This window comes from Antechinus flavipes, chromosome 4 (genome assembly GCF_016432865.1).
Source record: "Antechinus flavipes isolate AdamAnt ecotype Samford, QLD, Australia chromosome 4, AdamAnt_v2, whole genome shotgun sequence".
Classification (NCBI taxonomy): Eukaryota; Metazoa; Chordata; class Mammalia; order Dasyuromorphia; family Dasyuridae; genus Antechinus; species Antechinus flavipes.
The window spans coordinates 299,199,087-299,223,932 of record NC_067401.1 but is presented as its reverse complement, the minus strand read 5'-3'; the positions used below and the strand labels follow the sequence as shown (position 1 = coordinate 299,223,932).

The following is a 24,846-nucleotide window of genomic DNA, read 5'->3' as shown; positions in this document are numbered from 1 at the left end:
TTCTTGGAAGACATACTGGAGTGGTTTGCCATTTTCTTCTCCAGCTCATTTTATAGAGGAGGAAACTGAGGCACCTGGCTATGGAAGTAGAACCGCCTACCAACAAGCCTTCTCTTCATTCAAAAACCCTTATTCATTCATGTAGGAGAAATCACTAAAATATAATATATAACAATTAAATACATTTGAAATATGGTTTTACATGGAGAAAATGATAACAATATTTGGGAGTTTTCCCCTATGAGTTAAGACATGATAGCAGAAATTCCTTTCCCAATGAACACCCCAGACTGTGGACCTAAAACATAGCTTAAGTGTGACTCAGATTTTTATTTTTAAAGCAGGTGCAAATATAATTTGGTTAAAGACTAAGGAAATAGGGAGTATTGTGGTTTTTAAAGAAATATAGATAGAGTGTCAAGAACAAGATTATTTTTATTTATTTAGAATTAAGCCACTTCTAGCTCCAAGTTTACATTTAGAAAATCATCATGGTAATGAATTATAGTTCTGATAATAATGTGTTATATTATTCATTTTAGAATACTCTTCTATAGGATTTGGTACCCTTGTTACTGACAAATTGTGATATATTTCCTAAATTAAAGTTTGTATCATTGTATAATTATTTCCATATCTTTTCAGATCATGTATCAGTTGGAGGACTAGGAGATAGCTTTTATGAATATTTGCTAAAGGCATGGCTAATGTCAGACAAGACAGATTTAGAAGCTAAGAAAATGTATTTTGCAGCCGTTCAGGTAAGCCCAATATTTAAATCATCTTGTCATACAATTCTGACCTCTAATGTTTCTGCTAAACCTGCGCTTTTAAAAAGGGAAATTATATACTTGTGAGTTAACAGAATATTGTCAGTGAAGTATAACTCAGTGTTGGTTGATATACTTGTAACAAAAATAATAATTCTTAAAATAGAGCAGCAAAGATTTTTAGTACATTTCAAATCTTAACCCAAATTTACATACCTGGATATGGAAACAGAATTTGTTTTATAAGTAAAAGGACTTTTTGTTGTTTTTTATTACCAAGCCACAATTAAAAATCAGCAGAGACTGAGTATTGGTCCTATGTTTACTAACTGGATAAAGTACTCCAAGATTGGAGATTAATCTAATGATCATCTAAAAATTTGACACTAGTAGCTAACCCAACTTTAAAAGCTGACAATTGCATGCTTTGCCACTTGAAGAGAATTTGTATATAAAACTCTAAATTTTATCGGATTAATAAATAAGGCCAAGTTGTTTATATTACATTAGAAAAGCATTATTTTATAAAAAGATACACACATTTAGAGAGTGTTTGTTGGGTTTTTCTGTGCATTTTAACTGGCTTTGTATGAAATACAAAAATAAATAAGAAATAATCTAATGGTCTTTGAAATATAAAGTCAAAAGGGAAATGATTTCATTTATAAAAAATTCATATGTAACTAAAAAAGATTGAATCTATTATATAAAGTGAGCAAGACTTTCCTTACAACTTGTAAAATTACTTACATCAAATAAAGTTATGTATAAAAAGCGCTTTGCCAACTCAAAGCTCTACTAAAATGTTAGCTATTCCTACGTTATAATCATGAAATAGTTATGTCAGTAATTATCACAATTTTGAATATGTTTATCACTGCTAATACAGTAAAAATAGTATCAGGCCTCTTTCAGGTATTACAAAAATAATTATCAGTTGACTATGAATTCCTCAAGCCTTTGAATATTTTTAGAAATTCAAAGTGAGAATTAGTAGTAGAACTGAATACCTAATCAAGACTAATAGCCATTGTTTTAGCATTGCATCTAAGCAGCCTAGTGGGAAAATGTGATCAGTTTGTGATCATCAAAATCTGCCCTTGTGAATTAATTACATGGATTAACTGTCAACTTTCTAGTATGTTAGTCAGGCAATAAACATTTAATAAGCACCTGTTATATTTGTCAGGCACAACATAACTTTAAATAAAAAATAAAACAAGAACATCCAGTTTTGTGATTATATCCCAAGCCTAATGAATAATTGAGCTCCTCTTAAATTAACTTGAAAAAAGCAACTTTTTGATCCAATTCCTAGTTTGAGTCTCCAGGACTAGAGTTATAATCTGTACCAAAAGAAGTCATTCAACAAGATTTATCAAAGGCGTAATGCATACAAGGATCCAGATTAATCACCATGAGGATTGTCCTGATCCTTCTCTTCTTTGAACTTTTAAGATGCCAGATTTTAAGCTAGAACGGATGTTTGTAATCTTTTTATGTTATTAGTACCTTCTCAAAATAACCTTTTAAAATAATTGAAAGAAATGATTAATTTCAGTTTAGAGCTTAGTTTAAAAAAAAAAAAAAGAATGTAAGTTTTTCCCATTTAAGTTCACAGATCCCAAGCTACTGTCTAGAATCTTTCTTAATATAATGATGTTAGTCCATGTAGAGGGTCACAGTCAGTGGGGAAACCCTTCAGCCCAGAGGGAACCTGCTAACAATGTCTGGTTTGGCTCCCCATCTTCCCTAAGGGCTCTTAGCCTTCCTGAGTAGTTAGGGGGCAGTAACAACCTGTGTTGAGTTTGAAGCAGAGTGATACCAGGTGGTAACAAGTTGTTTATGTGATCCTATGTGCTCAGTGTTGTTTTTTGTTACATTTTATAAAGGGGAAAGTCCTTAAAATAAACAGATTCCATTTTTCCACCATCCCCAGGAGTCCCACCTCATTACTTCTCCACTAGGAAAGTATATTTTAATCACCCCCGTATGGAGACTCTAGAAAGCAATGGTTCATTTTGTCATCCCAACTTGGAGGGCTCTAGAAAGCAGGACACAAGAAGTCCATTAGATATTGGCAAAAAATAAAAAGATAACCCATCATTCCATTATTAATTAAAGACTTTATTATTAGTGAATTACATTTGGGAACCATTGATACAGAAATCTCACATATTGCCAATTCCTATGGTTTGCTTTATGCCACATTATATTTGTTCTGATAATAGTCTGTTTGAGTGTTCTAAATTGAATTGATTTGATGTTCCAAGAAAGGCATCTGAGAGCTTAGAAGAAAGTTTGCTCCAAATCACCAGAATTGTACCCTCACAGTTTATAATTGATTCCCTTTAGAGAACTCATTGACAGGAAGAACTCATTAAAAAGAAATCCCACAAAGATGTTTCCTGTTTCTCTTAACAATAGTCAAAATAAATTCTTAATCCTTAAACTCCTAATTTTGAGAAGTAATGGTTGTCTTAAAAAAAATTTTACTCACAGCATATGGGTTATTGTCAAGATGCCATATACCTAAAATTCTGGTGGACACAAATTTGTAATAGAAAAAACTAACCTTTGGGGAAGTATATTTAGAGATTTCTAGTGTTCCTAGTACAAGAAAAAACAAGTTGGATCGGTTTTCCAGCATTTTTTACTAGCCTCATTTTCAAAAATAAAATTGACAACTGATTGGTCCCATAACTGTATGTTTATGTTTGTTTTGGTTATTTTAATATATTTCTTGCAGCCTTAAATTTGCTGGCTTCTAATTACTGTCTTCCCTAGCCACCTCACTTGCATTATCAGCATGATATATCTCTATGTTTATTAATGAAAACACTTCCTGAATCGTGCTTCAGAACTAAAAACATACAAGTATTCATTCTTAGCCATTACATTTAGAAATTTTAAAATGTGACATTCATTCAGTGATAATTTATTAAGCATTTATGTGTAGATTATTGGGCTAGGTACTAAGGATTTGATGGAATAATATGATGGAAGACAAAAAAAATAATTATAAATAAATAAAAAATATAAATATAAACTGCCCTAGACAAGCTTACAGTCTAGTGGAGAGAAATGATGTATTCACAAATCTAAATTACAGAATAAATAAAAACTAATGCGCTTTAATTGGAAGATGGATTTTAATAACTGGTAGGATTAGAAAGTCCCATGTAGAAGACAACACTTGAGCCAAAACTTAGTAGGGAATTGGTGATTTTAAGATATAAATTTGGGAGATAGGCACAGTAGATAGAGAACCAACCTTTCTGGCCTCAGACACTTAACACTTACTACCAGTGTGACCCTAGGTAAGTTCCTTAACCCTAATCGTCTAACCAAGGTGGGACAGTGAAGGAAAAGATCAAAGCATAGGGTTCATGAAGTGAGGGGATCTAAGTTAAAGCACACTATCTGTTTTGCATAGACCCTTGGTAGGTACTTAATCATGAGATAATCATTAATGCCTTAAAAAAATAGACTGAAGGCATATTGCTTAATATATGTTAATTGGTAAATAATAGTGGTTAAAAAGAAGAGTTTGCTATTTATCTTAGAGCAGGGTTCTTAGCCTTTTTGTGTGTCATGAATTCCTTTGCCAATGTGATGAACCTTTATCTAGTCCTTTACAGAGTAGTGTTTTAAATACATGGAACAAAATACACAGAATGAAAAAGGAAATCAATGGTTAGTGAAGTCAGTCTCTAACTTGATTGTTATAGCAAGCATTTATGATGTACTGTGCTAAGTACTGGGGATATAAATAAAGGCAAAAATAGTCCCCATGATCAAAAAGCTTATAACAGTCATGTATGCACGTGATATATACAAGATAAAAAAAAATTTTTTTCCCATTTCAAGACATATGGGACCCTTGGTTAAAAACCTTTGGAAATGATAATATGTTCCTGCAAAATACATGATTTCTACTTATTTGAAATAAATTCCCTATAGTTTTTGTGCATAAATATGAGGAATCACTGATGACAATCTGTCTCTTTTTGGCTTTATTTTATTTCTAGATCCTTACTCTCATTTCCTACTATTTTCCCACCCTTGCTGCAGAAGTAGGAAGGAACCACCTAGAACCAAGCATCATGTTACATTTTTCCCTGTTACATTTGTTGCCATGCCCAAAAAGAATCACCTAGTAGCTGACTTTCTGGTGATGAACCTTTCCAAATTTAGCTGTTAGTCCTCAGGCAATATAGTCTTGTCATCAGACCCTTTTTAACTAGGTGAACCTAGCTAAAACCATAGCTTATGTTCTTCTGCCTTTGCCATGAAGAACTCAAAATCAATTTTATGATATGATGAATCAAATAATCCAAACCATGATCACCAAAAAAAAAAAAAAAAAAAAAAAAAAAACTATTCACTTGTGGAACTGGTTATAGTGTCATGTGATTTGGGATCTTATAACTTGATTAGATTGATGTCAGAAATAACATAGGACTTCATTGAGGATCCATCACAGGACAAGAATGACTTTCTATCCAATCTCAAACTATCACTGTTGCTATGGAGAAAAAATAATTTCTTGGATAATGACCAAGTCTCTGCTTGAAGGACTTTATTGCAATTTGTGCTAAGAGCAGTATAAACAACTAAGATGTTCTATTATATCAAGAGAGTATGAAATATTAATGTAATACTAATCCCACTGTAAAATTAGAGTGACCAGTTCATGAACATAAGCATTGTTCATTCAGTTACTTCAATTTTGATTTTGTTATGATTTCACATGCATAAAAATGTCAGGGAATAGGAAATATAGAATAAGCTTGATTATGAACTCCAATTCCATTTTAATGAACTTAATTGCAGCATGAAGAAAATAGACTCAGAAATACATAACAAACAGCCTTATTTATCTTTATACAAAACATATTCCATCTTCTCTTTCCATACCTAGAAGGTTTTCCCTCCTCACTGCCACCTTGTAGAATCCCTGGTTTCTTTCAAAGCTCAATTCAAATGCCATTTCATACATGAGGTATTTCCTGATCCCCTCCTCTAAATGTCTCTGCCTCCAAATTACATTATATATTTTTTCAGATCCATTAAAATATGTGTCCGTGTTGCCTACTATGATTAAATTTCCTAGAGTCAAAGCTGTTTTGTTTGGAACTTTGTATTGCCAAAGCTTAACACAATATTTGGAACATAGATGGTCCTTTATAAGCACTTACTGATTGATAAGAAATAAAAATTCAATTCTTTTTTTTAAGTATTAATCGCTTATTACTATGAACAAAGTCCTGCCTCCAGGCTACCTTCCCTAACTCAAAGCTCTAATGGTGATCATCTACCTCAGTGACTCCCCAGTGTTTCCCAAATAATGTTGATGCTTCTTATCTTCACTTTCAGGATTATCCACATCCAAGTTCCATCCTACTTTTTTTATCCTTATATTACATTATTCTTTATTTCTAACTTAGGAAGCACAACTCTATACATTCCTACTTTTTTGCCTTTTCCTTATACTCTTCCAGATGAATTCTCTCCAACCCTCATCCCATTTCCATTTATTACTCACTCTTAAAACTAATCTCCTCCACATGGTGAAATCTTTCTTAGTTACTTTTCACCCTACTCTTCTAAAGTGTTCTCCCTCTCCCTTTTGATTTGCATAGCTCTTTGCATGTAAAATTTTACACACACACACATTTTTCCCCCATACTTTGTCCTTGAGAACAAGGATTCTTTTTTTTCTTTTTCTCTAAGGATCTATTTCAGTTAAACACACAAAAGTTACTATAAAATGTAAATGGGAAAAACCCTGAATCTGGACTATGAAGACAGATCTTAGGCAGGTCTCTCAGCCTTTTCAGGCTTCGGTGTCCTCTGTAAATTGAAGGGATTGGACTAGATGATTTCTTTAATTCTATCTAGCTTCAAATATCTGTTCAAGGTAGTTTGCCATGGGATAAAGCTACCAAGACAAAAACAAACATTCCTTGCCTTCAAGGATCTTACATTCTGTCACAATATAATATGAAAGTTAAATACAAGGAATTATGTGATAAAAAATAAATACAAAGCAATTTGAAAAGAGAGTAACAGCAAATTGATGGCAAGGAGGGAAAAAAAAAGAAAGCTTCTGACCCCTACTCATGTCTTTCCTGATCTTCCCAACTGCTCATTTTTGTCCCTTCCCTCCACAAAAAAAGGTACTTTGTATATATTTGTGCATACTTAAGTATTTATGTAAAAACTGAAGATAATGAGATTTGTGTCACCCATACTGGGATGTTCTTTCTTTATTTCTGCTTACTGACTTTCCTGGCTTTCTTTAAGCCCCAATTAAAATCCCATCATCTACAGGAAGTCTGTCCCAAATTCTCTTAATTTTAGTGCCTTCCCTCTCATTTTCTTCTTATTTATTCTATAGATAGATAGATAAATAGATAAATATCTTATTTGTACATTGTTTACTTGTTCTGCCATTAGATTGTACTCTTCTGTATCCTCAGAATTTAGCATAGTGTCTAGTATGAAAAAAGCACTTGTAATAGATGTTTATTGATTCATATATAATGTTCTTTTTCTGTTTTTCGTGTATAGAAATGTTCTCTTTTGTTTTAGTGTTTGTCAAGTTCAGAACAAACAAACAAATCAATAAATGGATGGATAAATGTATCACTCAACAGGCATTTAAATGCATACGTACTATGTGCCAATCACTGTGCTAGGGATATAGGACAAAAAAAGCAGCAGTTCCTGCCCTGGAAAAGCTTACATTCTATGGGGCAGTATCTGCTATAGCAGTTTATATAAATTACTTTTAAAATAAAAATATTCCTGTTAAAAAAATTTAACTCAAATGTTATAAAATTATGGTTACATAGGAGAACTATACATGGAAAAATTCAATTTTTTTACATTGAATTGATATACAGTATTTCACATACAAAAATGCTACTGACCCACCACCAGTAAGACCTATGTATTGAGTGTTGCTTTTGTTTTTTCCCTAGCCATGGGGATAGAGGTACTGCTCCCTTAACATTATTCATGGGTCCCATTTCTGTCCACCCTCCCACCTCCGATGTTCTCCTTGGAAAGGTTTTTCTTGGAAAGACAATGAGATTAGGTCATTTCACAGATCAGAAGTAGAGTCCATTTACGAGTGAGGAACAAAACTGACTAGGATTGAACTCATAGCTTTGGCTACATTCCCACCAAATTCTAGCCAGTCTTTGACTAGAAACAAAGTTAACTAGTAATAATAAATTTCAAATCATGTTTTGAAAATTCTGTTAGTATCACAGACATAGTTTGATTTTGTAAATAGACTAGATACATAGTCAGGAAAACTTGGGTTCAAACCAGCTTTAGGATCATGGACAAGTCATAATTTCTGTGTGCCTCAGGCTATTCCTTATGATGAGTTGCTGATTAAATCAGATATCAAAATTGTGTTGGAATCAAAAAAAAAAAAAAAAAAAGCCAAAAACAATCATTTAGAACTTTTAATCTGAGGGAGATAGAGAAACAGAGACAGAGATGAGCAAACTTGGAAAACTGATAAAGGTACACATCTTTAAGATAAAATCTCATTCTTAGGCCATTGAGACTCATTTAATCCGGAAATCCAGTGGTGGTCTGACCTACATTGCAGAGTGGAAAGGTGGCCTTTTGGAACACAAAATGGGTCACCTGACTTGTTTTGCTGGAGGCATGTTTGCGCTTGGTGCTGCCTGGGCTTCTCCAGAGTTAACACAGCATCACATTGAACTTGGCGCTGAAATTGCCCGCACATGTTATGAATCATACAACCGCACTGGTAAGTACTATGTTTCTCTTTCTTTGAATTCCTCTTATGTGGCTTTCCTTAATTATAAGAAAAATTAACCATTTCGTTGCTGATTTAAAATATACTAACAGAGCTTTTAAGTGTTTTAATTCATACTTTAGGGCTTCAAAAAGTTTGATTTCTTAGATTTATGTTCTCATTCTCTCCACTGATGTAGCTCAGAACCCCTCTGCCTTAGTAGGAATCTTTGTGCACTGCTCTGACAGAAAAGAAAGATTATTTAAAGGATAAACTCCAGATAATGAACATTCTGATTTAGCTCTTTTGGTCCTTGAACAACAGACATATTGGACCCAGATTTTTTTAGCTTAACTTTGGACCTGATTGTAATTTTTTTCCCCCACTGGAAGAACCCAGGTCTCCTGCAAGCAATGACACAATATTGAAGTAGGACTTCAGTGGAGGTTCTAAGTTATGATGCCTAAATGTGTCGATCTCATTAGACATAAAAGATAGATAACTGAGTAGTTAATTATGTACTTTCCTATCTTTTAAGTTTTAATATTAAAAACTTTTTTATTTATGTATATATCATTTTACACTGGGTTAATATAGCAATCGTCCATTCATCTCCATAAACTCACTTTCATATCTTACTTTTACAGTTAACAAAGCATATTTCTCATAACAATAATACTTATATTATTAAACTTATTTTGCATGTAAAGAAACTGAACCTTAAAAAGCATAAATGTCTTGTGTCCATAGCCATATGTTGGTCAATGACAAAACTTGAACTCATTCAGATTTTCTGATTGCAAGTTCATTGATTTTTTTACCAAGACAAGCAGACTCTTCTTTTGAGGTATAAGGGAATTGAAACACAGATTAGAGAAATAATTTGCTTTGGTCACAATAAATTGGAATTCTTATCTTTCAATCTGATAAGATAGCTAGAATATGATATTTCACAGTTCCTTGCATAGAGAAAGTAGACAGTAAATGTTTGCTGAATTAATGTGTGAAAAGTGAATTGGGTTTGGGGTTTGGGGTTTGAGGATTTTTTTGCCATTTTCCAAAATAGACTTATGACTAACTTGAACTAGGACATGTAGTCAATATTGAATATTGCATATATCTAAGTAGTTTCAGAGTTTTTATTTTGCTATCTTTTTCTTGATTACAGCCAAGAAAATCACTGAGATCATTTAAGTTGTAAAACTAAAATGCAATGTACAGAACCATTGTTTTCATTTTATGTTCTTTAGCAATGAAACTGGGACCAGAAGCTTTCAGATTTGATGGTGGTGTGGAAGCCATTGCTACAAGACAGAGTGAAAAATACTATATCTTAAGACCTGAAGTGGTTGAGACTTATATGTACATGTGGAGATTAACCCATGATCCAAAGTATAGGAAATGGGCCTGGGAAGCTGTAGAGGTACTGTCTTCATTTTGATTTCTATATATTTATGTTGTATTTTATATTTTTTGTTATGAATTTGGCAAACATGAATATCTCCATATACAGTGAGCACAAACAGGCTTATATATTAAATCATGACTTTCTTTTGTTGTTTTTAAAAATATATTACATTTAGCATGATAATGGCAACACTGGCCTGCTTACCTGTCCATCACTTTGCTGAATCTCTTCTGTGTATTTTTTAAAAAGTTTAGTTAACAATTTTCTTTTTTCTCTTTTCTTTTTTACATCATTGTCACTATTTACCTACATTATTGTAATCATTATATACATTGTTTTTAGGGTTGCAAGTTTCACCCTGTCTCATTTCATACAGTTTTTTTTCCAAGTTGTATATTTTTGTTTTTAAAACATAAACATGTCAGGAAATAACAAAGCTTTAAGGATCTTACCTGGTGCCTTAACCACTTTTTAATCCCAATCCCACTTATAAATATTCTCAATGCCAATGATGTCAAACTTAAATAAAAACATGGCACCATTAAACTACACATCAAGATCTCTGAAGGTTATATATTGATTTAGATAACCATATAATAACATTATATATGTTATATTTGCACCTCACTTAATTTTATGAATATTTCCCAATTATATTTTAATTTGAGCCACACTTGGAAACATTATGAATCACCTGTCTAACACCTGTGCTCCACATTATTTGAACTTTGGTCAATCTGTAGATCGGGTGCTAATTGGTTTTTCATGCACATGAACAAGTGCAAAATTTTCTTTTTTTAATCTGTAGAGTGTCCAGTGACCCAAAATCCCACCTGATAGGTACTCTTTCTTTTTTCATCCATAAATCTAAGGATTTAACATGCTTGTTTTACCTGTCAATTTTTACTGACGCTATCTACACAATGTATATTATTATGCAAATTTTCTCAAATTTATGACATTTTTGGATTTTTTTCCCCAAAGAATTTATTATTAAGCCCCTAAGTAAAATAGTGTTAGCAAGAGAAACTGAGAATCAGGAAGACCCGAGTTCAAAATTTGACCTCAGACATTATCCAACTTTAACTTGGGCCTTTTTCAACACAAGTTCCTTATCTGTAAAATGGAAGTAATTATAGTACCTTACAGATTTGTTGTAAGGATCAAATGAAATAACAAGTGTACAAATCTTAAGTATTACATAATTGCTAGCTATTAGTGGTGATTTTAGTAAATTAAAGAAGGTTTACAAGTTATAGTTGCATTAGCAGTTAACCTTAGTTCTAAACACCGACAACAGAGAACTATACCTGGTCTCTTAGCTTTTGCCTTCTTTCCAGATTGATCCCAATCTATTAGTTGTCTAAGTTCTTGCTCTCCTAGCTAAGGAATTCATTTAATGAAACTGTCTTAGCCTTCCAGAGTCTACTTCCCTCTGACCTAGTTCCAGAATATAGGAAGCCAGGCAAATACTCTACTTCTGCCTTTCTGAAGGACTTTATACCTAATGCTGTCCTGGTTTGGCAATGTGTCTTTCCAGATATTCACAAGCCATGGCTCTAAGGACATAATGCTTTGTCTATGACTCCTTAAATAAACAAACAAATTTCCTTATTTGGTCTCCCGAGCTTTCTTGTTCTGTGCTTCAGGTCTTCAACCTCTCTTCCAAAGATCTCATTGTTGTTATTCATTAACTTCCATCATGCCCAACTCTTTGTAATCTCATTTGGAGTGTTCTTGGCAAAGATACTGGAGTAGTTTCCTTCTCCCATTTCATTTTACAGATGTGATTAACAGAGGTAAAGGCTTTGCCCAGGGTCACACAGCTAATAAGTGAGCCTCAGACACTTAGGCTGAATTTGAATTGAAGTCTTCCTGACTTCAGAGGAGCTGCCTCAGAGATCCCAGCCCTAAAAATTCTTTCCTCCATCTTCTAGGACAAATCCCGTAACCATTCATAATGGATAGCTCTGCCTTTTTTGGTTATGTTGCTTCGTCTGTCATCTGATATTCGAGCCTTAACACAGAATCTTAAAACTAGGCCTTTCTGGTCATGTCTTCCTGACCTAACCAAGCTGCTCTACTCTCCTGGGTAGACTTTTGGGCCTTTTTCTTACCCTGCACCCAAGGTTCCCTTTCTGCTCAATTCTTAGAGCCTTAACTGATATGACAAATGACCTGGGAGCCAGCAACCACTGAATACCTATCCCTCCCAACTGTCCACCCTAACTCCTCTTCCTTTTCTCAGGGAACTTTACATGGCTCATGTCCTCTCCCCTTCCCCTCAACAAATAATGATATTTTTAATTGTTAACCCTTATTAGACATTAATATTTCTTTTGTGTTCTTTCACACTATACTTTATAAACACTATGTTCCAGACACTAAGCAATAGGGATAAAAATCAGAAAAAAAGACAATCCCTGCCCTCAAAGAACATAGTCTAATGGGAGAAGACAACACATAAAAGGATGCTGAAAAGTGGGATAGGGGTAAGGTGGGCCACCATGGGATATGTTGTCTATGGAATCAAAGCAAAACCCAAAGTGTTAATGATGAAAAATGGAGTTACCAGGAAAGTTGTGAGCTCTTTATAAAGGAAAATTTTGGGCAGAATTTCATGCTCTTTCCTTCAATCAGAGGGGAAAAGCTACTGAGGGTGAATTAAGAAGATTAGAAAATCCAAGCCTGAGTCATTCTTTATGGTTCTGAGATTTCGAGTGAACAGCTTATCCTGAAGAGGAATGTATATTGTTCCCTGAGTTGAAGCCAAGAAGAGCTGCTTCCTTCCCCAAAAAAATACCCAACGAAATTAAGAGCAACACTTAAGTATTGACTTCTTCAAATTATGCTCCCAGTTATTCCTCAACATCTGTTTTTAGATCTTTGACACACAGACTGATGCAGACTTGATAGACTCCTGAATCTCAAGTTTTTCTAGTAATATAAGCAATAGCTTAAATTCACCTGAGGATTTTCAAGAAGGAAACCATTAAGCCTGAGTCATCTTCCTCGGTAGTGCATATATTTTGATTTCCTTTATAGAGTCTTTTTAAAGTGATAAACCTTTTTATGAAAGAGATCCAATGGTATTTTTCTTCTCTCAGCATTAATGTATGAAAAAATAACTTGACTGATAGATTAAAAGATTATGCCTTAAGAAGTCATACTATAATCCCCTTGTTTTACAGATGAAAGAACTAAGGCACAGAAAAGTGAAGTTATTTGTTTATGTACAGCTAGTGTCAGAACTGGGATTTGAACCTTGCTCCTAATACTTCAAATCCCACACTCTTTTTAAGTACAATTCTTGCTGCCTTATTTCTATATCATCCAGGTTCTCTGATTTCTTCACTATGTTGTACATTGAATAACCCAACTAAGAATTTATGGCTACATTTGTTTCTTTAGAAATCAGTATTTTCAGGATCTTTTCAGGTAGAGATTTCACTCTTAGTATTTGTTTGTGTAGACTTTTTTATGTTGGTTGTTATTGTTTTGTTTTGTTTTTAATTGGGTTTTTTGATTGTTTCTTTTTAAAAGACCTTGCGTTTGGCCACTGTAACTGGCCTTAGTATGTCACCTTTTCTTTCCTGAGACAGTTTTTTTCCAACAAATCTTTGATAGTAGGACATTTTTATTCCCCTTGTAACTAGTTCTTTAGATTCTTTATTCTCATTAGATTAGACATTAACATTTGAAATAAAAGATAGGTATTATGAATAAACTGAAAAATGAACATAAGGCCATCAAATCAAAATGCAATTTTAATTTTTTTATGATTTTTGAAGTTTTCTGCCTCCTTGTTGAAAATGTTGATATTTTAGTGTTCTGCCATATTTTAAAAATTAAAACTAGATTACTGATGTCACAGTTTATGTAGAGTAAAAGTTTTTTTATTCAACTGTGAAATTAAAATGACATGCTGGATTCAAGTCCACTTGTATAAATACAAACATGTCTGTTTTACTAGCCAAGGAAATATCAGGGAGAAAAACCCATAGTATCACAATAAAGTAATGTAAAAAGTTTAATATATTTTATTCTCACATCCAGATTTTACATTCTCCAAGCTCCTATTTCTAAAACCTTCATTATAACTATGTAGTTGTAATATTAACATCTCTCTCCAATTAGTGGCCAATAAGGTCATTCCAATAAGCTGCTCATCCCTCATCCCTCACTCTACACCTTTAAGCATGCATGAGTTCACATGCGATTGCTATTGAATAATGAGCACAGGACTACAATGCTCATTGAACTGTCCAGTACAAGCTTTGTTTCTTTCAATTCTGTTATCAGCTTCAGTAAGCATTGTTCCAGAGACATATCAGAAATTGAAGTACTTTTTTCTGGATATTGACTTTCTCTCTGTTCAGGTCTACCCAGGACTTGCTTACCCATTTATTGTATAATAATGAATAATAATGTTCAAATCTAACCTCAGAAGTGTACTAGCTATATCACCATAGTCAAATCTTCTCAACTTCTATTTGTCTCAGCTTCCTCATCTGCAAAATAAGAATAATCTTATCACCTGCCTCCCAGTGTTAGTGTGAGACTTAATACAGTCTCTAGCACACAGTAAATGCTATAAAAATGCTGACCATTATTCATATTGTAAATGCCATCTGCATATTATCTCAGAGAAAAGAGGAACTAGAAAATAATTATAAATTATCCTGAAATTAAACTGAGAAGTAGAGTAGTATTATGAACTCACTACTTAGCCGCAAAGCCAAGAAAACCTGGATTCAATTCTTGCCCCTGTTTATATGGCTCTGAGCAAATTCCTTAATCTCTCAGTTCTCTTTGCACTTCTAAAACTATATTTTGCAAAAAAAAAAAAAAAAAAAAAAAGAAAAAAAAGAAAAATGCCAACCTAAACTGGTAAAAAAAATTTCCTCAACCCGGAAATCACAAGTCCAGTCCACATGCCTAATATTAAGTGTTACATTGGAAAAGTTACTACTTTTTTTGTAGAGGGCCCTTTGAATGTATTGGTGTGAGATATAGCTATTTTTCAGTCATCTTTTCCTGTTTATGATTTGCAGTGTTACAGCTTTTTACAAGTTCATATAATGGATCCAGCTAGTTAAGATATTTGTGGGGAGCCTGGACTCATTACCTCCATAAAGATGAAGCTTTTCATGTCTCATTTACAATTACCATTCTGCTCCCATACTGACAGGCCTATGTAGATGAGCAGAGTTCCAGCTGGTAGTCAAGATTGGTAATGATTAAGGCATTGTCGCAAATTAGGAGCTTTAGAATTGAGTGACCAATTCAAAAATAAAGAAATTCTGTAGAGAGAAAAAAATAAGCATATATGTAATTTTGGAACTTGGAGGAAAAGTTTTTATATAATCCCCTATTTTCTAGAGATAGAGACTTGGATGTGGTAGAAAGGGCAAACTGGGACTAACAGTAGTAACTACTTTATATTTCTCTTTTTGGCTTGCAAATCACTTTTCCCATAGCATACATATGAGGTAGATACTAGTTCAAGAATTATAATCACCTTATATGTGGGGAATAAAGACATATTTAGCTTAATAGTAACTTATATAGTGCTTGAGGAACTTTATATAGTTTTGCAAACCTTGGACATTTCTTTTTGTTCTTTGCAGTTTTCATTTATGAGTTCTTGAAATATAGCTCTGAAAAAACAGGCTTTTAAAAAGCCCATTGTATTCCAAATGGAGCTACTTGACTATCCTTTAAACCCAAATCTCTCTGATTTTCATGAAATGGCCAATAATAGCCATTGTCCCAGTCCAATCCTCTGTGGCTCATTACTGAGGTTTTGATAGCTTAGAATGAGTATAAATAGTAATTCTTTTCTGTTCTAGCCAGACACTCAGAGAGTTTTCCCCTCCCAGACTGATATTTTTGTGATGCTAAATTGGACCATCTTTTGTCTCAATTCTTACCTAAACTTTAGTCTTTAAAAAAGTGTTGTCTCCTGAGAAAGATAAAAATCCAAGTTTACCCCCTGCATCCTGGGCCAGCACCAGTCACTTTTTGAAGGAGAGAGTATGGCTGGTTTCACTCAAATCCAATTCACAGGCCAGTCAACATCACCTTGGCAATGTCATTGGTCCTCCTTGAAAATAAAGGATGAACTCTAAAACCCCATTTGGCTTACATGATATGACTTAATGTCATGCTAGCAAGTAGGAGAATAAAATTTTTTTCAGGCCTCCTGAATTGTAGTGCAACAGTCTTTCTATTCCTATATATATATACCACACTCATTCTCCTAAGCACTTTTCTAAGAAATAGAGTTTTTGTTATTGGGTATCTTTTATTTATATAGGAAATATATGTTGTGCATACCTGGCTATAAGTGAAAATGAATCCACATCTATCTAATAGTGGTAGTCTTAATCCTAAGAATGTTCCTTAAATTTGTAGACCAAATCCCTAAGTAAACTTCTTACTCAGGATGATACACATTGTCACATTTTAAGCCAAACTTCTAAGGCAGCTTAGCTTTTTTGGTTTGCATTTTTAAATTCTTACTGAAAACTTGGTGACAAGAGATTCTCATTCCACTTGAATTGTAATTAGACTTGGATCTGGCAAGCTAATAATAAAAATTAATGAAGGTTCATTTGCTTAAATTTGAGTGTTTTTTTTTTTTTTTCCTCCTCTTTCAAATGTAGGCACTGGAAAAACACTGCCGGGTAGATGGAGGCTATTCTGGCCTCAGGGACGTTTATCTAAAGCGAGAGAGTTATGATGATGTACAGCAGAGTTTCTTCCTGGCAGAAACCCTAAAGTAAGTAAAATACATTCCAAAGTTAATGTAACTTATTAATATAAGATAGCTTGACAAGTCATCTTTATATGCTTATTTATTATTGAGAAAGATGAAGCAGGGTATAATTGTAATAGTTTGGGGGTTTTATTCATAGTAAGAATTTAAATTACTCTTTTAAACTTAATAAAATTAATTTAAATTGATTTTTAGAAAATTCTGTATTTCTTTTAAAAGATATAATATGTTGATAGTTTTTTCTGAAGTCTGAAACTAGAGGATTCAGTTGGGGAATCCAGGTTATGAAAGCTAATATCACAACTTCTCTGCCCATTCTTTTCTCCTTACCACCCCTTTACTTTTGATCTAGACTCTAGGAAATAAGGAAACCCTAGTCTACATAGAAACTGCTACATCTATAATGTCATTCTTATTTTCAAAAAATTATTAACTATCATCCAGGCTCATTAACCTATTAAATTCATATTTTCTTCTACTCTTATGCTGTTTTCTTTCACTTACTCATTATTTCAGCCAATATTTTGGCTTTTTTAATACTGATCATTCTCTAAATCCATACTACTCTTTCCTGCTTCCTTGTCTTTGGTCAGACACAATCCCTAAGGCATTCAAAGTACTCTTCTCTATATCTACCTATTAAAAGTATCATCAGTCTTTGTGACTCAAGCGATAGTTCCTCTGTGAAACCCCCAGGGCCTAGATAATGTTTCTATTTTTCCCTTTAGGACATTTATCGCACTTTGACTTACATATAACTATATGTGTATCCCTTTACTAGATTATAAGCTTCTTGAGATCAGGTACCATTTCTTATTCACCATCAGGTATTTCCAGTGCTTTTGCACATTATGAACAATAAATGCTTATGCTGGACTGCAGTAACTTGGAGCTAAGATCTGGTCATCAGTATTTTGGGTGTGTAACCTAATATTTTACAATCCAGCTTCTTAAATTGTGGTTCACAACCTCATAGAGGGTTGCAAAATTATGATTTATTGTCAGGAAATGTTTGGTTTGTATACCTATTTTATATACATATTCTGGGGTCACATAAAAATCTCACATGGAAAAAGAGGTCATGAATGGAAAAAAGAAGCCCTGTTTTATAGCACACCTAGCCAAAAGTTGGCAAGTTGGAGAAACCTGGTTATTAATAATCCAACCAAGGATAATTTAGCTCTTCAGTTTCTAGAAGAAAGAGGAGGGTTACAGAACTGCATAATGTGATAAATTCCATCCAGAATGACCACAGTAAGCCTTTTCAGTGATTTGGAACAACATGTATACCTGCATACAAGAGCCAAACCATTCTCAAAAATAAGCAAATGCAAGGTAATGGAAATTTCATCTGAAAAGTCCTTTAGGATTGCTGTATATGCTTTGGTGGAATAGTTACTACATGTCCAGTCTATCATTTGACCAAGGAATGATTGATTGTACTCTATTGGATTGAAATTTATTCACAAACTATAGTGGCAAATGGTAATTTTAAAAGTCTCATTTGACAGATCAAAATACTCATACCATCCAAGTGGCACATCCTTTTCCCAAAAGGAGAATTAACTATTTATTTGTGAAAATATGCTCAAAATGCAAAATAAATAGCATTTCATGGAAGTTGAGAAAACCTTATCTACAACAAAAGCAGAGAAACCTTCAACTAGAAAATCAGTACATAAGGACAAGGAAAATGTTGGCTAGTAGCCTAGAGGCAGTTGCCCTAGATTTCAGCCACAGGATAGTGATTGTAGTTAAGTGTATAAGGAACAGTATCAGAATCATGCTGACCCTGGGTTCTGCTGATTCAAAATGAAGTTACTTAAGTGTTATTTAGTAATGATAATCTAAACCTGGATCAGGGATTTAAGATTGTAACAATAGCACTATTAGTATACTCTGCTATACTTATTCCTGTATAAATTATGTGAATTCCTCTGGATTCTTGTCTAAGAGATTTAAGTTACTGGAAAGGATAGAAAGGGAATTCCTGTTTGTGTTTGTACCAAGAATGAATAAAAGAATCAGTTTAAAAGCATTTATTAAATGCTTATTTGCCAAATCCCTTACTGGGCACTAGGGATAGTCCCTGATCTTAAGGAGTTTACACTCTAATAAAAAAAATAATAACATACAGGGAAATAGGGTCTGAGAAGTTAGAGAGATATTGAGTGGACCCATAAAGTATAACCTGATGTTCAATTCCTTTGCTTTAGCAACTATAATCAAATAGTTGGCAAAGCAGAAATGCAAAGTGACTAAGGAGTAAAGGAAAGATGGCTATACATACAAAACAGGATTGAAGATGGCAAAAACACCTCCACTAGTCCCAAATTTTTGTCATATATCTAGACAGAGACATGATCTAGGTATAGCTGGTTAGATCTGTTGTGGTAGCTGAGCTTGCACTTACATACTAATTGGGACACTTCAGCCCCAGGAAGATGAAACATGGTTTCTTGAGATAGCAAGATAGCAGTTTTAGGCTAGAGAGCATTTTTTCATATTGCCCCTTGATTTGAGATTCTTATTTTAAATCTTGTAGTCCTTTAATCATTCACTACAACAAAATATTTGAAATGCCAATAACCCTATTTTGCAGCAAGACAAATAAATCCAGTCATTAATCAAAGTCCTGTTGTCATCTGGTTCCTTGGGAGAGAGATGCTGTACTGACTCATAGAACCAAAAAAGGGACAAGCAGAACTCAGAAGTCTGCAAAAGAAACCTAAGAGTAGAATAGGAGGCTCTTCATTCCTCATTTAGAATCAGTTCAAACACCCAAGAAAAAATGCAGAAATCTGAGATAGAAAGGCAAGGTGTGAACAATATATCCATCCATTTATCTTTTGGACACCTCCTAAGGTGAACTAGTGCTTGTGAATTCCCTAGAAAGTGATATTTCTTTCTTGATATGGTAAAAAAAAAAATTACTGGTTTTCTGGAAATTTTATCCCAAGTAGTATAACTACTCAAACAACAATATACAAACACCAAAGCCTTTGTGAACAAAATGGAGTTATTAAAATCAAAAATAATATTTTAGATTCTGTTAATGATAAATGAAAATTTCACCTATTTGGTTGTACAAGAGTGATTATGACATTTTTTTAAATCTCAGGAACACAAGGAAAAATTAATAAATAGTATTTCATATGAATTTCTATAATCTTTAGGAGGAGAACGCATAAAGCCTCACACACTAGAAAAGTATTCTTCAATATTTTAATTTTTTTTATTTTTTAATTACATGTAAAAGCAACTTTTAACATTTTTGTTTAAGCTTCAAGTCCCAAATTCTTTCTCCCTTCTTCCCCTAGTCCTTCCATGAGACTATACATGTGCAGTTATGCAAAATATATTTCCATGTTATTGTCTTTCTGAGTTATTTTTCAATGGTGTCCAACTCTCATAACCCTACTTGAGGTTTTCTTTAAAAAGATTGATTCCTTGATATTCTTTTATTCTTCCAAATGAATGTTTGTTTTCTTTTTATCTTACTCTTTACCATACATTTTTGGTAGTTTGATTGGTATGGCATTGAATACAACACTTAAAAGAAAAAAGGAAATTTATTTTATCTTCTAGTCAGTCCATTCTTTTTTTTTTTTTAAGTATAGTCAGCCATGAATGGGATCCTGTAATTTCTATGGAGGCTTTGTTTAATTATTCATTTATCATTTATTTAATTCAATTATCAATATCCATTTTATTCAATTCAGTTCTATTGAGCATAGAAAATAAAGCATGGCACTCAAATTTCATAATATTTTCAAAATTTACTTATGTGATCTTTATAATTGGACACCATATAGGTTTCAGCATTTGGGGTGGGTTTTTTTTTAATTCATTTTTGACTGCACAAATGATTTATATATTAGGAGTTTTGCAATGATTAAGTCTTTTATAGAAATTGTTCACTATTCTAACTTTAGACTTTTAATAACCCACTTACATGAATATCATTATTTCCTTACATCACAAATGCAAAATTTTAGTGAAAACTATGATTTTCATGTTTAGTTAGATATTCTGATTTTTTCTGCAATCTTATAGAACAGTGAAAATTTTACAATACAATTGATTCAGTTCCTGCTTATGTATGTATTTTATATTTAGTGGCATATGAACATTTTTTTTGCCCTTCATAGAAGTAAATTATTTGAAGACAGACATTATTCCATTTTTCAATTGATATTCAATATCTAGCACAGTGCCTGATTCATCAGAGGTCTCAAAGAAACGCTTATTAGTTGATTTATTAAGTTTGCTATATTTTCTGAGTCCTCTAATACAGTTCTAATCTAACTGGGTTTCTCTCGCCAGATATCTCTATTTGCTGTTTTCTGATGATGATCTCCTTCCACTGGAACATTGGATCTTTAATACTGAGGCTCATCTTCTACCAGTTCTCCACAAGAATAATCAGGAGGTGGAAGAAAATCACAAATAAAAAGATTCTGAACATATTGTTTTGCTGCATTCCTTTAATTTTCCCACACACCTTAAAAATTCCCTTCTATTCCCAGCACATTGCAAACTTTGATTACAATTGGTGTGGTTCTTCTGAGTTCTTAAACAAATTGTTTTGCAGTCCATTTTATTTAATAGGAAATATTTGTAATTGGATTTAAATTCCTCATTATGTCTTCAGTTCATCCAGTTAATCTTCTTAAAAAAAAGAAAAAAGAAATTTGCCATCTCTGGAATTTATGAGGCTGTTGAGTCACTTTTGCCAAACTGAATAAGTGGGTCTTAAGGTTTAAGGTGACCTGTTTACTACAATTTTAATTTGACTGCAAAATTTTTTCCTCCTCTATGAGGAGATGATGTCTGCTTTAAGCTGTAATATTTTGCCATGTTGCAAAAAGCCATAATAAATTAATTATTGAAACAGCTTTTTTTTTCTTTCCAATTTCATGTTAATCTAGTTTGTTCACCCAAGATGAATCTTGTAATTGTGACAGCCTCCTCTGATGCGGGTCTATCATTATTTGGTAGAATGTCTTTTAAAATACTTCACTCACATTGTAATCTAAATAAAAATCAACAGAGCTATTATCGTCCCATGTTGATCTCATTCTCCTTAAGAGTTGCAGTAGATTTTACTGTAACAAAATTGCATTGGTGTTTTTAATTTGTGAATTTTTCTCAAATTTTGTTTTTAAATGTACTGTATTTGTTGCCAACTGGATCATTCCTTTCATTTTCCAGCACATCGTAGTATCAATTATAAAGACAGCTTAGTATGAGCAAAATAAACCATTTTCCAAGAGTCTGCTGTAATGGAATTATTCTTTTAAAAAAGGGAATAGAAATAGAACACTATTCATTTTTGCTTTTGGTGGCAGTATGAAGAAACATGATCATTTAAAAAACAGAACAAGTGCTTCATGTGATTTTTGTTGTTGATTTCTTTGCAATTAATTTCTGTGGTTTTTATTTTTTTGTATAACATTCCATTTATTCTAGATTGTGAACAAGACTCCACTCAAATGCAGTAAATTATTTTAATGTAGATAATGTGAGTGTTGGGTTTCAGCCTCATTAAAGAAGATTCTCATTCTAATATTTATTCCTGGTCAACTGACAGAAAATCTAAACAATCAGCTCCAAAGGAGTCAAACCCTTTATAATGTAGTATTTCAAACATCTCAACATATTGGCCCGAATTTATTGACGCGATATGTGTGTGTGTGCCAAAAACCTTATCCATATTTTCTTTGTTTTAACCTGACCAGTCTCCCAATGAACTAGGAAAGGAGCTGGCTGTATTCTTTAACTTTGGGAAACAAAAGTACATGAAATCAACCAGTCCTCTCTCAGATTTAAATAGGATAGAAAGACTGATATCAATAGGTGTTCTATATCTATATACACTTATAGATATATAATTGGAATATTACTGAATGACTTTAACCAAGGAAACACCACTGGGATGGTAATGTGTTTTCTTTGACTTGGCATAATTTCTCTTGGATCAAATATGTGCAATCATGTATGTATGTGTGCATAGGCACGCACTATTTTTAAAATAATTAGAATCCTTTACAGTAATAACTGTTATCAGCCCTAGGTGGGTAATAGGATATTCTGGTTGATCAGTTATTTAAAATGATAATACAATAAATATTTACTTAGAGAACTTAAGAAAATTAACATGATTAGATCAATTTTCGATTAGAATAAAATTAAAATAGAGTTTAATAGTGATAAAATTAACTTTTTTGGTGATTCAGAAAGTACCTCATAAAGAATATCATTTTTCATTGTGGTGATAGGCAAAAGTCCTAATTTAGGTCTGACAGAAGGACAGATAACAGAGTTTACTGTACATGATATTCCATTAAAATGAATCTGATTGAATTCTCTTGTATATTGTAATTAAAATTTCTGTGTGTCATTTAAAAGAAACAGATTTCCCAGAATATGGATTTTTCCAAGTGTGTTCCTATCTAGAGCAAAGAGCCCTTTTTGCAGAAGGGGATATATTTTTTCTCCTTTCCATTGCATTCTTCAAATCACACTGTGATCTAATTTCATTAATAATATGATTCCTAAAAGAAAACAGATTAAATTTTTAATAGATGGCACTTTTTTCTAGACAGAGGAAAATAGTTTTGTTTTCACCAGGTGTTTTAGTATCATTGTTTCATATACATCAGAGAAGTAGTCAGTATAATAATACCTACATACACTGAAAAGTTTTTAGCTAAATTTTCGATTCAAACTTGTCAAATATACCAGGACAAAGCCATGTGCTTTAAAAGAAAATGAATAAAGCAGCTCATTTTCTCAGGTCTAATTAGACTTAATGGATTCAATTAATGTTGTTTAATATTAAATGTTTCCAAAGACCTCCTTTGTCAGAATCATCTTTATGTAGTCTACTACCTTTTTATATCTTCTACTTATGGATCAGATAGGAAATATATCAATAAATTATTATTGGTATGATAATGTGTTTCTTAAACCTGAAATAACTTTTAGGTATAATTTTAACTCTTTTAATGAAACAAATACACATAATTTATTGTGGGAAGTGAAGCTAGGAGATAATGCATGTATTTTCTTTTTTTTTTCCTCCCAAGCCTTTAAGATATATAGGCAGGACTGTTGCTAAAATTGGGCCTTATGTGTTTAGATTCAAGTTCTCATGTTAGTTTCCATAGGATGAGGAAAATAAATAAATGTATTTTCTTGATTTCAAGTTTTGATTTGAAAGCACAAAGCAGATTTGTATTTCTGCAACAGATAGGGTATTAAATTCAGGTTGTATGTAAAAACTGCACTATAATGTATCTTTTGTATCTTGGTGTAAGTAGACAAGAAGATTGTAACACATAATGCTCTGCCAACGGCAAGGTTAACCTTTTGTAAATTCTAGAACTTGGGTTTTTGAGAAATCCCCAAACACCAAAAATGTATACATGATAAGGAATTAATAAATGTTATTGAAATTTAGCTGGTAATTCTTAGTTTTGAAAGTTTTCAATGACTGAAATCTTTATGTAGACATTGCCTTTCATTCCTATCTTCAGCATCACAATGCAGTTAAGTTTACAACGTTGATATTTTTAAAGGTGAATAATTTAAACAATACCTAGTTTTGTTGTCATGAGATGTTTTCTTTTGGATACAACTTGTGAAATTAATATTGCTTATATCTGTTGTCTGGCAAATCTACAATGCCCAATGATGTTTGTGATGATTTCATCATGTGTTAGCCATTTCTATGCATCGATTGTGTTTTGATTTGTATATAAATCCATTTAGTCTTTTTCCAAATTTATATAAATCTCTAATGATATGAAATACATAATAGATCAAGACATAATTTTTAAGAGCTATATTTGTAAAAATTTCTCTATGGTGAATAAAGTCTTTTAATATACCTTTTCATTTGTTATCATTTTTCCTTCTTTTTAAAAGTAAGCAGCTCTTCACAGATTTTTTTTTTTTTGGTTTATTTCTAATGGTCTACACCAGCAATCAGTAAACCATGTTCAATTCAATCAAATTGAGCCCTTCAGTGGTAAAGTTTCCCATACTGTAGCCACTTTTCTTTTTGTCTTTGCTGTCTGTTTCTTTGATTTGTTCT

At 32.8% G+C, this 24,846-nt stretch overlaps 1 protein-coding gene across 3 annotated transcripts in view; it reads left to right on the top strand.

Moving 5' to 3' along the window:
• Positions 1-24,640, top strand: part of MAN1A1 (mannosidase alpha class 1A member 1) — a 176,559-nt gene extending 151,919 nt beyond the window's left edge. For all 3 annotated transcript variants that reach the window (XM_051997641.1, XM_051997639.1, XM_051997640.1), the window contains 5 exons: positions 646-761; positions 8,349-8,568; positions 9,807-9,979; positions 16,633-16,748; positions 21,072-24,640. In XM_051997641.1, coding sequence (XP_051853601.1) covers positions 646-761; positions 8,349-8,568; positions 9,807-9,979; positions 16,633-16,748; positions 21,072-21,198 — 752 coding nt within the window. In that variant the 3' untranslated portion in view covers positions 21,199-24,640. The remainder of the gene's footprint in view (positions 1-645; positions 762-8,348; positions 8,569-9,806; positions 9,980-16,632; positions 16,749-21,071) is intronic.
• The last annotated feature ends 206 nt before the right edge of the window (positions 24,641-24,846 follow it).